Source organism: Quercus suber, unplaced genomic scaffold, assembly GCF_002906115.3.
Source record: "Quercus suber isolate HL8 unplaced genomic scaffold, Cork oak 2.0 scaffold_999, whole genome shotgun sequence".
NCBI classification, from domain to species: domain Eukaryota; kingdom Viridiplantae; phylum Streptophyta; class Magnoliopsida; order Fagales; family Fagaceae; genus Quercus; species Quercus suber.
In genome coordinates, this window is record NW_027070414.1 from 38,681 (window position 1) to 53,826 (window position 15,146).

The following is a 15,146-nucleotide window of genomic DNA, read 5'->3' on the forward strand; positions in this document are numbered from 1 at the left end:
AAAAGTCTTGAAAATAAACAATAACGTTATTATTGGAACGGGTTAACTCCTACTGAGGAGGATATAATTGTAAAACCATATGAAAACTCCTACGATGAAGTCAGACACTTTAATTTGCAATAAATGAGTAACGATCTACGACGTAATGATAATGATAATAAATTCAATAATGTCGACATGCAAAACATAGTCGGTGTAGGGAAACAAACAAGTACACCACAGTCTACAGGCATCAAACTCCGTCAATTAACGCCGCTAACTCGGCTTCCTCTTCTTCTCAAGCCGCGTAGAAGCGGGTCCCAGTGATTGTTGGTCCCAGCAAAGCAACCATTCCCTTCTAAGAAAAAAATAAAATAAAGGATTATATTAAATAAATATCTATGAGGTCCATAGTCTATGCTACATTTTTATTTTTTATGAAACCTTAACAAAAATAAAAACACAGTAGCAGCAGGACTTTCATGGCTTTTTCTGTTATAATATTCCAATCTTTCTAGAGATTCTGAGTATCGAAATCAAACTTTTAAGTGAGTGGTATAAGCTTTGAAGTTTCCCATCCTTTCCCTGTGGGGTCCTCTTCTTTCTGTACAATGACAACCTAATCTACAGCCTGGAAAAGGTGGTGGCAGCTGCACTAAAAAGCTCTGCTTCATGGGTTTTCATGGTGGGATTCATGTAATCTCAACTGGGTTTTTTTCTCTTTGTTTCAGACACATTTCAGTCTTTAGCAGATGGTGTACATTTGGGTCTCTGAATGAGGTAAGGGTCCTCATGAACTTTTAAGTTTTTGTCTGTTTATATGTCAGAGAGCTTCTAGCATGTTAGAGTTTGGTCTAGATGCTTGAGCAAAAAATTTGCATTTTTGTTTATCTGGTAATTTTAAAGAACTTAAGATTCTAGTACTTTGTATGTTCCTTGTGATAAAGAGGGTGTCTTGGTTGAGCATTGCGTTAGATAGATCTGGGGTTGCTGTAGTTGTGGGGTTCTGTGTAGGAGTGATTGGGAACTCGGTGGGTTTGTAGCATTTTGGGACGGTGAAGGTTTGTTTATGGTAGATTTGGGTCTTTTGGAATTGGGTTTTTTCAGATCTTACTGGATTGAAAGTTAGGCTAACTTGGGCATTAGGTGTCTTTTTGGTTTATTAGGCTCTTTTGGGATCTGAGATATTAGAATTGGTGAGATGAAAGAAATGAAGTTGGTACCTTTGGTTCTGATTGTTTTTCTGTTTGTAAGGCATGGAACATTTGCCTCATTTACTCCTGTTGACAACTACTTAATTGCTTGTGGTTCTTCCAAAAATGTCACCTTCCAGGGTCGAGTTTTTGTTCCTGATTCAGAGCATTCTTCACTTGTCCTAAAAATTGACAATTCTAGTATTGCTAGTTCCAATTCTAGTGTTCCATCTCCAATCTACCAATCTGCTCGCGTTTTCTTGGGCATATCTTCTTATAAATTTGGAATTGAGCAGAAAGGCCGGCATTGGCTCCGGCTCTATTTTTACGCTCTTCCAAAGTCTGGCCAAAGCTTGAAATCTGCTTTGATGTCTGTAGTCACTGATAATTTTGTGCTCCTAAACAATTTCGCTTTCAACAGTTATAATGGTTCATATATGTCCAAGGAGTATGCAATCAATGTGACTTCCAATACCTTGACCCTTACTTTCATTCCTTTGAACAATTCAATTGCGTTTATTAATGCAATTGAAGTTGTCTCAATCCCGGATGAGGTGCTTCCTGACCAGGCATTGTCTCTAAATCCAACTGCTCCTTTTAGTGGTCTTTCTGAACTTGCCCTTGAAACTGTTTACCGGCTAAATATGGGGGGTCCTTTGCTCACTGCTCAAAATGATACTCTTGGAAGAACTTGGGAGAACGATGTGAAGTACCTCCATGTGAACAGCTCTGCAGTGAATGTGTCAGTCAACCCTGCAAACATAAAATACCTGACTTCTGTCACCCCCGAAACTGCGCCTAATTTGGTTTATGCCAGTGCCGAAATGATGGGAAATGCAAATGTCCCTGCAGTCAATTTCAACATAACCTGGGTATTTACTGTTGATCGAAACTTCACATATTTTGTTCGGGTACATTTCTGTGATATTGCAAGCAAGTCTTTAAACACTCTAGTTTTCAACCTCTTCATAAATGATGATACTGCTCTTCCGAGTCTTGATCTATCATCCATTACCAATGACTTGTCTGTGCCTTACTACAAAGACTTTGTTTCCAACTCTTCAGTTGATTCAGATACTTTGACTGTTAGTGTTGGCCCAGATACTATGGCTGACACTACCAACGCAACTATCAATGGGCTTGAGATTATGAAGATCAGCAATAAATTTAGGAGCCTTGATGGGCGTTTTTCCGTTGAGAGTCTCCTTCCTAGTTCAACCTCAAAGAACATTAATATCAGAATCATGGTGGGTTCTATTGTAGGAGCTGTAGCTGCAGTGGTGGTAATTGTTTTGTGTTGTTGCTTCTTGGTGGCCCGCAAGTCAAAGACTACTCAGCAAAGGCAGCATCCATGGCTGCCTTTGCCCTTATATGGGAACTCTCAGACCATGACAAAAATGTCCACAACTTCCCAAAAGAGTGGAACAGCCAGCTGCATCTCATTAGCTTCCTCCCACCTTGGCCGGCTGTTCATGTTCCAAGAAATCTTGGACGCAACAAACAAGTTTGATGAGAGTCTACTTCTTGGGGTAGGGGGTTTTGGCAGGGTTTACAAGGGAACGCTAGAAGATGGGACAAATGTAGCTGTTAAAAGAGGAAATCCCAGATCTGAACAGGGTATTGCTGAATTCCGAACTGAGATTGAGATGTTATCCAAGCTCCGCCATCGCCACCTTGTGTCGCTTATTGGCTACTGTGATGAAAGGTCAGAAATGATTCTTGTCTATGAATACATGGCTAATGGACCCCTTAGAAGCCATTTGTATGGAACAGAGCTACCATCTCTGTCATGGAAGCAACGGCTTGAAATTTGCATTGGCGCTGCAAGGGGGCTCCATTATCTCCACACTGGCGCAGCTCAAAGCATAATTCACCGAGATGTGAAGACTACCAATATTCTCTTGGATGAGAACTTTGTAGCCAAAGTTGCCGATTTTGGGCTCTCAAAAACTGGTCCATCTCTTGATCAGACACATGTGAGTACAGCTGTTAAAGGTAGTTTTGGTTACCTTGACCCTGAATACTTTAGAAGGCAACAGCTGACAGAGAAATCAGATGTGTATTCATTTGGGGTAGTCCTAATGGAAGTTCTCTGCACAAGGCCAGCTTTGAATCCTGTTCTTCCCAGGGAGCAAGTCAATATAGCAGAATGGGCAATGACTTGGCAAAAGAAGGGCATGCTTGATCAAATCATGGACTCAAATCTGGTGGGGAAGGTGAATCCAGCTTCTCTTAAGAAATTTGGTGAAACAGCTGAGAAGTGCCTGGCTGAGCATGGGGTCGACAGGCCATCAATGGGAGATGTCCTGTGGAATCTTGAATATGCACTTCAGCTTGAGGAGACCTCATCTGCACTAATGGAGCCTGAAGACAACAGCACAAATCACATTCCGGGGATCCCATTGACCCCGCTTGAGCCATTTGATAACAGCGTGAGTATGATTGATGGGGGCAACTCTGGCACAGATGATGATGGAGAAGATGCTGCAACAAGTGCTGTATTCTCTCAGTTAGTAAATCCTCGTGGGAGATGAGAAGATAAGACTTTTCATTATTTGTGATCCTGGTCACCAGATGCCTTGTGAAAGACGTGGCCATCATGGCTCGGATAGCAATTGGAAAGACCTTACTTGAATGATTGAAGGTTGCTTTTAATTTAATTATTCTCTTCTTTAAAATTTTTACCTCAATTTTTCGTCCACAATTTGTTTAGTATGTAATATAGTTGAGTGGTGGGTGCCAATTTACCAATCAGAAATTGTATCTTAGTTACCATAAATATTGTATCGTTGTCTTTGTATAAATCTATCAGGGTCTCAGCTGCCCATGTTTTTATACAATTAAGAGATATGATTGTATTTGCGTTTATAACTTTGTTCACAAAAGGACACAGAAAATAAGGTTTGGGTTATGATTTCTGTGACCAAACTGACTTGGTATGTTTTAAGTTCTATTATATATTTGTTGGTTTTTGTTCTTTCTTAGTTTGAGGGATATTGGTGTGTGAAAAAACGCAGACAAAACAAAGAAGAGAGACAAAAGTTTTTAAGTGGTTCGGCTGAATGCCTACATGGCTTCATCCACAGATTCTTTTATTTGCTATTTTTTCATTGCTTTGTTATTTTATAGAGCTATTTTATATACAAAATTTCTGCACGCAAAATCCTTACATAAGTTATATCTGTATTTTATATAATAAGTTCTATCTTTATTATATTCGTTGCCTTGTAGATTTGATATTGCTGATTATGTGGAGATGGACAGATGGTATTGCTGTTGAAGGGTTTGGGGTTGGTGAATTTTCCAAACTGGTTTGGCTTTCTTTAACACTTCCAAGTTTGAGCATATGTTTATAACTCCCAACTTGCCATTAAGAAAATCAACTTGGGGATCATGAGGTTGTTGACTTGTAGGTAAATTTGTAGTTTGGATGAGCTCGTTTTGGTCTTTCACTTATTACATAACAATTAATTTCGATGTGTTTTGTATACGGGATTTGAAGACATATGGATGGCAACGTTGTAATCTTAGTATAATTTGGTTGGTTGTGGGTGTGGTAAGCTGTTGTGAAATATATGGAAAAATAATACAATAGCAAACACCACAACAAACAAAAATTAACACGGTTTGACTAACTCTGACCTTACATTCATGGGCAACACCAACCAAAATTCATTATGAATAATATGAATTACAAACACACAAACTCTTACCAAAAAATAAAATCTCAAATATAAGCTAACCCAAAATCTAAATACACCCAAAGGTGCCCTCACACTAACCCACTAGGCAAAGCTTAAGTCTTTAACTCTTTCACAAGACAAAACTTTGCTTCTAACTCTCTCATACACAACAAAGCCACACCACTACGCTTTTTATAAGCAATAACATACCTCCTCACTTCAATTATTTTCAATATGGAACTATGACTTTTAATATAATTAGATAATATCCCGCGCGACATACCAATATTTTGCAATTTTATTTAAAATAATTTTTATGTTTTTTAAGACCAATAAATGGTACTCATTTTGTTGTACAATATTTATGTTTTTCCCATAATATTGCAAGTGCTTTGAAGCTCAATCTTCTAAATTCATATTTTGTATTTTCTTTTTGTCCTAGAATTGGTTTTCAAATATTGAGTGTAATTGCTTTACTAATCTAGATTTTTGAGATTGGAACTGCCTAGTTTAGGTTTTTGTTTTTGTTTTTGTTTCGTTTTGTTTTGTTTTTTTTTTTTTTTTTTTTCCTTTCAAATTTTGATAGTTCTAGGAGATTATAACATTTCATAATATTTACTATAAAAAGTAGAATTTATTTTTGAAACTGATTAAATGATTTTGAAATCTCTAAATAATAATTTAAAGTATAAAATAACTTCATATCCTAAAATTATAGAAATTCAAGCAACCTCCCAAACAATTCCTAAACCAAATACTAAGACCCTAACCCCAAATACTTTTATTTTATTATCTCGATGAAAGGAAATCATTTGAAAGTACTAGCATAGAGAGAATGTGATAAAAAAAAAAAAAAAAAGGCTAAAACACTTCAATTTATCAATATTTAATTGCGTATAGCTAGGTTTCCATATCCTAAAACCCCTCAACCACACCCCCCCCCCACCCCCCAAAAAAAAAAAAAACCAAAAAACACTTTGAAATCATTATTGACTTTTACTTTTATCGGTTTGGCTCATATAGATACTGCACTAAATACTAATTAAATAATAAATAGTAGTAAAAAAACCTACAAAGAAATATAAATTTAATTTGAGTTCAAAAAAAAAAAAAAAAAAAAAAAGCTAACCTCATCAATAATCAATTAGAAAGTTTCTTTCTATTTCTCTTTAGTTCTTAAACAAAATACATTTACGGATTTTCCATACCAAAATCTCAAACAACCAAAGATCCAAAGCCAATCAAAACCTTCACAAAACCCACAATGCTAAACCTCAACATCAAAACCATAAGTCGTGCCACTTAATAAAAAAAATGCAAGTCTCCCTTCCCTAGTCAAAGCCAAATCATATGGTTTAGGATAAAATGAGATGACAATATTGGAAATTTGGATGTATTTGCTACCAAAAATCTTGTATCTTTAAGAATTTCAAGAGAATAGTTGCATTGTGATAATAAAGCCTTCATTTATTATTATTTTTTATGGAGGAAACTGATATTTCATTCACTTAGAAAAGGAGTACAACAGAGGCCAACAGCTAATAGATTTATCCAAGGCCTGACTAAAACAAATCAACTAAAAAGGGAGGAATAACACCCTTCCAAAGATTAGAAACTGGATTACATTTGGCAACTTGGGCTAGCTCATGAGCAACCCTGTTGTAATCCCTTTTCACGTGTTGGAACAAGCAGCAAGAGAAGTAAGATCTTGCAGACCGAATGCTTTGAACAAAGTGACCCATTGAGCCACCATTTTTCCCTTGAGAGACAGCTAGGATGACAGAGGAAGCATCAGATTCAAATATAACATGAGTAAGGTTTAGCTCTTGAGCCAAAAGAACTCCCTGTTCCAGTGCAAGGAATTCGGTCCACTCGACAGGGAAATGCGAAGGTAGAGCCTTACAAAGTGCAGCAATCACCTTACCTGAATCATCCCGGACAATCACTCCAACACCTGATATGCTGCAGCCATCAATAGAACAAGCACCATCCACGTTAATTTTAGCAAAGCCCGATGGAGGAGCAACCCAGCCATGAAAAGGAGGCTATAAAGGAGTAAGATCCCACGTGGAAGCCTCGTTGAACTCCTCGACAATATTCTTAGCAAAATCCCAGATTTGAACAGGCGGTATACCACTTTCATCATGAATGATCTTATTCCTGTTATGCCAAATTGACCAGGCAATGGTAAAGAAAAAATCCAGGTGCTTATCTAGCAAGGGAGAGCAGAAATGGAGCACAAGATCATTGAAATCTTTTACATTTAGCAGCTTCTCAATTGGACAGTCTTGCCAAAGCGACCAAACCGAGAGAGCAAAGTCGTAGGAGATTAAAGCATGGGTAAGACTTTCGGGCTCTTCATCACAAATTGGGCAAATGCAGGACGTTTGAATACCTTTTGCAACCATATTGGATAGCACAGGGAGGCCATTGACACAAGCACGCCAAGAGAAGATCTTAATCTTTGCTTGGAGTTTCAGAGACCAAACTTTCTTCCAAATCCGAGCATTTGGGTCACCAAAAGAGCTTTCCCCTTCTTCCTTCGTGTCTAGGATTTTGGTTGCAACAAAATAGGCACTCTTAATTGAAAAATCACCCCTCTTGTTTCCCATCCAAATGAGTTTGTCTTCCGGCAAATTGTGGCATAGAGGAATTTGTAAGATTACATTAGCCTCAAAAGGAAAGAAAAGGGCATGAGCCATCTCTATTTTGCACCACCTAGTCACTGGATCAATGAGAGAGGAAACCATTGGGTAGTCCAAAATGGGACAAGGGGGGGAAATGACCTTGTATGTTGATGGGGTTGGGAGCCATTTGCCCTCCCAAATGTGGATTAGAAGCCCATTTCCCACTCTCCACCTTGTTCCACTACAAAGGACCTATAGGTTATTAAAAATACTTTGCCAAGTATAAGAGGGGCTGCTGCCAAGGTTTGCATGGAGAATGTCACAAAATGGGAAATACTTTGCCCTGAGGATGCGGGCGACAAAGGTGCTCAGATTTGAGAGGATTCTCCAAGCTTGTTTTGCAAGTAAAGCAAGATTAAAGGCCTTTAGATTTCTGAATCCCATACCCCCTTGTGACTTCAGCTTGCACATTGTTTTCCATCCAACCCAGGCCATTTTGGGCTCCTGGTGCTTCTGCCCCCACCTAAAACTCCTAACCATTTTTTCAAGGTCATCATAAAGACTTTTTGGAAGTTGGAAGCAGCTCATCATGTAAGTAGGAACAGCTTGGGCCACAGCCTTGATAAGAATTTCCTTTCCCCCCAAAGAGAGCAATTTGCCCTTCCAGCCAGCCAACTTCCTGCAAACTTTATCCTTGATCTCTGCAAAGACAACCTTCTTTGATCTACCAATGATAGAGGGAAGGCCAAGGTACTTAGTATGACTTGAGTCTTGCATTGGCCCAAGAATTCTTAGAATCTCATCTTTGAGTTCCTGGGAGGTATTTGGGCTGAAATATATGGAGGATTTGTTAGTGTTGATTTTCTGTCCTGAAGCTGACTCGTACAAACCAAGGATTTCCTTCAGCTTGTTGCACTCATTACCATTGGCCTTACAGAAAATGATGCTATCGTCTGCGAAGAAGAGATGAGAGACTTTTGGGGCCCCCCTACAAATAGAAATGCCATTGAGCTGGTTGTTGCTTGCCACTTCATTGATAAGGGCAGAGAAGCCTTCTGCACATAGTAGGAATAGATACAGAGATAGCGGGTCGCCTTGTCTGAGTCCTCTATTAGGAGTGATGTTTCCATACGTTGTGCCATTTATAATGACTGAGTATGACACTGAGGAAATACACTTCATCACTAGCATGATCCAATTCTCATTAAATCCCATCTTCCTCATGACTTTTTCAATAAATGCCCATTCCACTCTGTCGAAAGCTTTACTCATGTCTAGCTTTGTAGCCATAAAGCTATCATTCCCCCCTTTCTTATGCTTCAAAAAATGCATGATCTTATACGCCACCAAAACATTATCAGCGATAAGTCTATCGACAATGAATGCACTCTAATTTTCTGAAATAATATAAGGGAGAATAGCTTTAAGACGGTTAGCTATAGTTTTTGAGACAAGCTTATATACCACATTACATAGGCTTATTGGCCTGATTAGTCATTCTCTGGGGATTATTTGTTTTTGGCACAAGAGCAATATTAGTTTTATTAATATCAGATAAAGGCAAGCTAGAATTAAGAACATTTAAAACCATATTTGTGACATTAACACCAACTATACTCCAGTATTTTTGAAAAGAGAGAGCGGACATACCATTAAGGCCAGGTGATTTTGATGGGTGAAGCTGCTTAAGGGCAACAGCCACTTCTTCTCTGGAGAAGGCTCGAGAAAGTTCAGCATTCATTTCAGGAGAAACCAAGGAAGGGATGGGAGCAATAACAGTTTCTGATTGACTCGAGTGGGAGGAGGAGTATATCTCTTCAAAATAGGAAACGGCAGCCCTGGCCATGATGTCTTGATCCCCACACCAGTTTCCAATATTATCCCAAATACCCAAAATTGTATTTTGCTTTCGTCTTTCAGAAGCCCTTGCATGGAAAAACTTGGTATTTTTGTCTCCCTCACGGAGCCAGTGAGCGTTTGCATGTTGCCCCCAAAAAATTTCCTCACTATCAAGGAGATCATTGATTTCCTTTCTTACTTGATTTATTTCTTCACCTAAAGACCCATCCTGATCAAGCTGAATCAAGGAAGTGAGTTTTTTCCTTTTTTCCTGAATTACCTTTGGAATTTTCCCAAAAGCAGTCGAACTCCAAGCCTTAAGATCAGCGGCACAAGCTGATAAAGCAGAGGCAATCCCGTTCGGCATACTCAAATCACTTCCAGAGCACCAAGATGCTTTAATAACTTCCTTACATTCCCCCTTCTTTGTCCACATGGACTCAAAATGAAATCTGCGAGAACGTGGTAGTTTAGGAGCTTTAGGGTCGGATAAAACCAAAGCACAATGATCAGATGTAAAGTCAACAAGGTGGTGGACTCTGACCTCCCCAAATTCGTCAATCCAATCGCTTGTAGCAAACACTTTATCAAGCCTTAAGTACACCCTACCAACCCCTTTTTGCATGTTACACCATGTGAAGTCTGGCCCAACATAACCTAAGTCTTTAAAACTATAGTACTTAACCACATTCCTGAACTTCTCCATTTGGCTTTGGGGACACAACAACCCACTTGATTTTTCCTCCATGGATAAAATCTCGTTAAAGTCTCCAAAACAAATCCATGGAAGTTGGTACTGGTCTTTCAAAAAAGCCAGCAAGTCCCAAAAGAATTCCCTCAAATGAGCCTAGGGGTGTCCATAAAATCCTATAATTCTCCATTTAAAATTTGAGTTTGCCTCTGTTATAATTGCATCAATATGGTGACGGCCAAAACTTTTGCTTTCTAGATCAGTCTCCCTTGTCCAAAGGAGCGCCAAACCTCCACTACGACCATGACTCGGAACAAACAACCCATTTGCAAACCCAATCCTATCTCTAATTCTTTCCATACGCTTGGTTCTTAGCTTAGTTTCCGATAAGAAAGCTATTTTTGGAGCCCATTGTCACACAAGATCGTGCAACGCTCGAACTGACCGAGGGTTCCTAAGCCCCCAACAATTCCATCCTAGCGAATTCATGGCTCCTGGCGGTGCTGCACAGCAGCCACCACCAATATATATTCATCGCTGGAATTTCCAATGACACCATCACATTTCTTTTTTCTAGCTATCTTCTCTTCACACTTTGAGAAAATTTGGGACCCCAGGCGTTTAGTTCCTATAATAAAGTTATTGGCTTCAAAATCCTTACCTTGGGTTGGACCGAGCTCTCTAGCAAGCTTTTTTATTCTGCTTCTTCCTACTTGGGCTTTTGTAATCCCCTGGTCAGGTCGTTGCTCCTTTTTGTCTTCATAAGCATGGGCTGGTTTTAAAGGCTTGTGTGGGCTTGTAACCTCAGAAGGATCATTAGCCTCTTGTGCATTTTGGCCCATTTTGGATAACATATCACTCACACCTTTCTATGTACTTTGGCCCACTTTGGGTAACACATCACCCTCACTTTCCCGCATTCCAGAGACTTCCATTGGGGATGGTGTAAGCTCCCCGTCACGTGAGACCACTTCTTGCCTCTGAATCTGCTTTCCTGCCTCCAAAGTGTCTAATCCGATACCACTTTCTATTCTACTCTCTAACATGCTGCAATGTCCAACACATCACATCCCCATACTTGATCGGACATACTAGAGGATTTTGAATTTTTTGAGTCTTGCACACTGCCATGGCTAGTGTTTTCTCTGCCGTTTGATGCCTGAGCAGTTTGGGATTCATTCTCAAGAGTTTTGCCTCTTTCAGTACCTTGATTATCCTTACCGATATTGTGGCTATTGAAGGAGAAGCTCTTTGATCCATTGTTTCCGCCTTTAGAAGAGCCGTTCGTCCTTAACCATTCTCCATATTGGGGTGTAACATTCTGTCCATCCAAGCAAACATTACAGTGCTTCAAATCATGACCCATCTTACCACAAAAGAAGCAAAATGTTGGCAGTCTTTCGTATTTAAAATGGATCCAATACTTATCTCCTTCCATGCCCACAACGTTACCTCCTCTCCGAAGAGGTTTGTCAACTGGAAGTTCAACCCTTATCCGCATAAACTTTGCCTGGTCTGACTAGTTAGCTCGCTTGTCTATTTCCTTGAAGTGCCCCATGCTATTTCCTATGTCTCGACCCACCACTTCAGTCATGAGCTCAAAAGGTAGGCCCCAAAGTTGTACCCAAAATAGGGAGTAGGTAAAAATTATGTTTTCAGATGTGAGACCTTTCTTCCATCTGCAAAGAAGCAGCAGATTAGTTTCAAAATTCCAAGGCCCATAGTTTTCCACTTCAATAATTCTTAGATCTGAACCCATTTTTCAAGCCGCCCTAAGTGTGCTTTTCAGGGCTCTTGTGTTTTGTTGCCTGTCTGTGAGTAGCCTTCCAAAAAGGCTAAGAGAATATTCTTCTAGGACATCTGCCCTGCTATGATCTGAGATTGAAATTACCGTTTCTTCTTCCTTGGTGAGGCTGAGATGTTGAAGACTATTTACAACTTCTTGTTCCATGGTGAGGTAAACTGGTGAAGCTGGGTTTGAGATGCCCTACAAGGGGGAGGAAAGGACTCTACCAAGAAAAGGAGAGGAGAGAAATCTCTTACCAGAGAAGAGAGAGAGAGACTCCTACAAGGGAGAGAAAACAGACCGTCCACACGGTTGGTTGACTTCAGGTCTTCACAGTGCTTCCACCAAGTATTTTTGATAATTGAATTTTTCCTTCATTTATTATTTGAAGATGCATCAAGTTTCATACTTAATTATTTCCTACAAACTATTCCATTCCCATCTGTGGCTCCACCGGTGTAGTCTAGCATGCCATACTCCATCACCAATGAGTCCTTTTGGTCCACAACTCCAGCTGGAGAGAACACACAAGAACTGCAATCTGCAAAGACAAGTGATGTAGTTCTGTACTTGTCTTCACCTCCCATTACTAGCATTCTATGTTGCACGGACACGAGGATACGACCATTTTTGAAAAATAAGAACACGACACGGTGGTTAAATAATTAATTAAATTTTATATTTAGGCATATTTTTTAATATTTTTAGACATAAAATACGTTTATATCTAGAATTTAAATTATGTAAGAACTACAAATAAGTAAACTAACACCCAAAGTAGTACAATAATACACATAAAATGTTTAGAGTACAAACCATAAAACAATAACAAGTTCAACATCAAACTAAAAACATAAAAGGATAACAAGTTTTAAACTTTCAAGATTATCACAGAACAACAACATCATCGTCATCAACATAGTTATCATTCTCAACAATACTTGTCTCCATCTCTGGCTCATCTAGTGTTAGATAAGCAATCTCAAGCAACCCAAGTCCTCCAAATGGTTCATCCCAATTATCTCCAACAATGTCCCACTTCTTAGATTCTCCTATAGTGTACTCGGGCCTCCTCCTTGAAAGAAGTCGAAGATTAGAATGAACAAACACTAAATCTTCAGTACGTTTAGGAGTAATTCTATTCCTCCTCATACAGTGGATGAAGCCATATGTACTCCAATTCCTCTCAGCACATGATGATGAGCAAGGCTATCCAAGAAGCTTTAGAGCTAAAGTTTAAAGCACTAGTAAACTGGACCCATAAGTTGACCACCAAAGCATTGGATCATAGGTCCACCTATCCTCCATGTTATCATCATCATAAGCCTTAATTCTTGAAAACAAACCAAACTCCATATTAACTTTCTTCCTATCATTAGGATCATGAAAGAACCTTTTGAGGCACTTGTTTCTCTCCGCTACAATTTCAACATCCCTATGTGGCGCAACACGGCCTTTGACTTCCTCAATCCATTGATTAGTATAATACCTAGTTAAAAGCAAATAAATAAGTACAACTAATGAGTTTAGTTTAATGTTTGGAAATGCCTAAAGAATATAAATGAAAAGATTAAAGAGATAGAAAAATTACTTTGGATACAAGGAGTGGGCTAGGCAATGAAGTGGTGTGCAATTTTTAGTCCACCGTTCAATGAGTATATTGTGTACCACATCATAGAATGGAGACTCCTCATAGTCTTCCTTGCCTTCATGCCGGTATATTTCTTTCTTCACATTTTCTATCATGGAATCCCACATTTCATACACCTTATGGAGAATAGGTGCATCCGTGTCAGCCACTCGAAGCATCTCATAAATAGGTCCTATGAATCTCAGAATATATGCAACCTTGTCCCGCCACAAATCATTCAAAACATAATCCCTAACAGTTTGAGCTTTTCCTACATCATCTTCTCTATATGACATCCATTCCTCACTAATGACCATATTTCGAAGATTTTATTTTTTACTTCAAACAATCTTTTAAGCATGATGATTATTGAAGCAAATTGTGTTTCAGCAACAACAAGTAACTTCAAAGGGGAATATGAATTAAAAATTGCTAATCTCATAGAATGATTTGTGATGAAAATATGAATGAAAGTTGCCTCATCTGAAACTTGTGCAATCTAGTTACATTCATTATATGCAACCTCATTCTACAAAGAGTTCTTAGGTGCACATATATTCCTCAATGCCAAATTGAGGGTATGCATAACACAAGGTGACCAAAATATATGAGGATATTCAGCTTCAACAATAGATCCTGCAGCCTTCATAACAGATGCATTATCAGTAATAATTTGGACAACATGTTCATGCCCAACCTCATCAACGATCTTTAAAAACAAGTCAGCAATGAAGTGCTTTCTTTGTACTCTTTGGTACTATCAATGGATTTGATAAAAAGTGGCCTTTTCTCTGATGTAGCCATAAAATTGATAAGTGGCCTTTTTTGTACATCTGTCCACCCATCACTTACAATGCTTAAACCTTGTTCTTTCCAAGTGTCTTTAATTGACCTCAACAACTTCTCAATATGTGCCCTCTCTTTTTGCAACAAAGTTATTCTTAATTTATTGTAACCTGGAGGAATATAGCCCGCTAAATTATTATTAGCTGCAAATTTGATCATCTCAATCCAATACGGGTTCTTAGCAAAGTGAAAGGGTAACCAACTGCATAAAATGTCCTAGCAATAAGAGAATCTAATTGCTCTCAACATTGATTGTTAAAAGCCCTTTCCAAAGGAGAATTCCCCATCCTTTTTTTTTTTTTTTTTTTTTTAAAAATGGATGACTTGTAGCTGTACTACTCTCCCTACTGTCCAAATTAGGACTAGTAGGAGAATTAGTTACTAAAGACACTAGCTTAGGCTTCTTCAATCTACGAAAAGATTCCTCATACACATCTTCTAATTTCTGCATTTCATTATGATACTCATCTCCAACCTTGGCACATGGTTGTATTCCAAAATTAGACAATTTTAACAAGTGTGCCTTCACCCTTGAATAAGACCCCTTGAAAGTTTTTTCACAATAGTTACATCTGAAAGCAACATTCCCACCACCAACACTTGCTTTTTCTAACTTAGTAACATATTTCCATAGAGGAGCAGCAGCTGTCTCAGTTGATGATTTTTCACTTTCAGTTTCAATATTCATTTTAGTAAAATCACCTACGGTATTTAACTTTAATAAATAAATAAAACTATAGCTGGACACACAAAAACAAATTTATAACTTATAACTTATAACCTATATAAATAAATAAATAGGACAGAGGGCACCCATGGCCACAACAACAGTGAAAAAAAAAAAAAAAAAAAACAAAAAGAAATATAAAATA

General features: G+C 38.6%; 2 protein-coding genes across 2 annotated transcripts; one reads left to right on the plus strand and one right to left on the minus strand.

The window, feature by feature from the left end:
• The first annotated feature begins 417 nt into the window (after positions 1 to 417).
• On the plus strand, positions 418 to 4,043 carry LOC111992813 (receptor-like protein kinase THESEUS 1). Its single transcript, XM_024024671.2, has one exon. The coding sequence runs from the start codon at positions 1,181 to 1,183 to the stop codon at positions 3,704 to 3,706; it is 2,526 nt and encodes an 841-aa protein (XP_023880439.1). The 5' UTR covers positions 418 to 1,180; the 3' UTR covers positions 3,707 to 4,043.
• Positions 4,044 to 6,417: 2,374 nt separating this feature from the next.
• On the minus strand, positions 6,418 to 8,772 carry LOC111992797 (uncharacterized). The gene is made up of 3 exons (XM_024024658.1): positions 7,820 to 8,772; positions 6,923 to 7,723; positions 6,418 to 6,817 (listed from the first exon to the last, which is right to left on the minus strand). Exons 1-3 carry the CDS (start codon positions 8,770 to 8,772, stop codon positions 6,418 to 6,420), a joined length of 2,154 nt encoding a protein of 717 aa, XP_023880426.1.
• Positions 8,773 to 15,146: the final 6,374 nt, after the last annotated feature.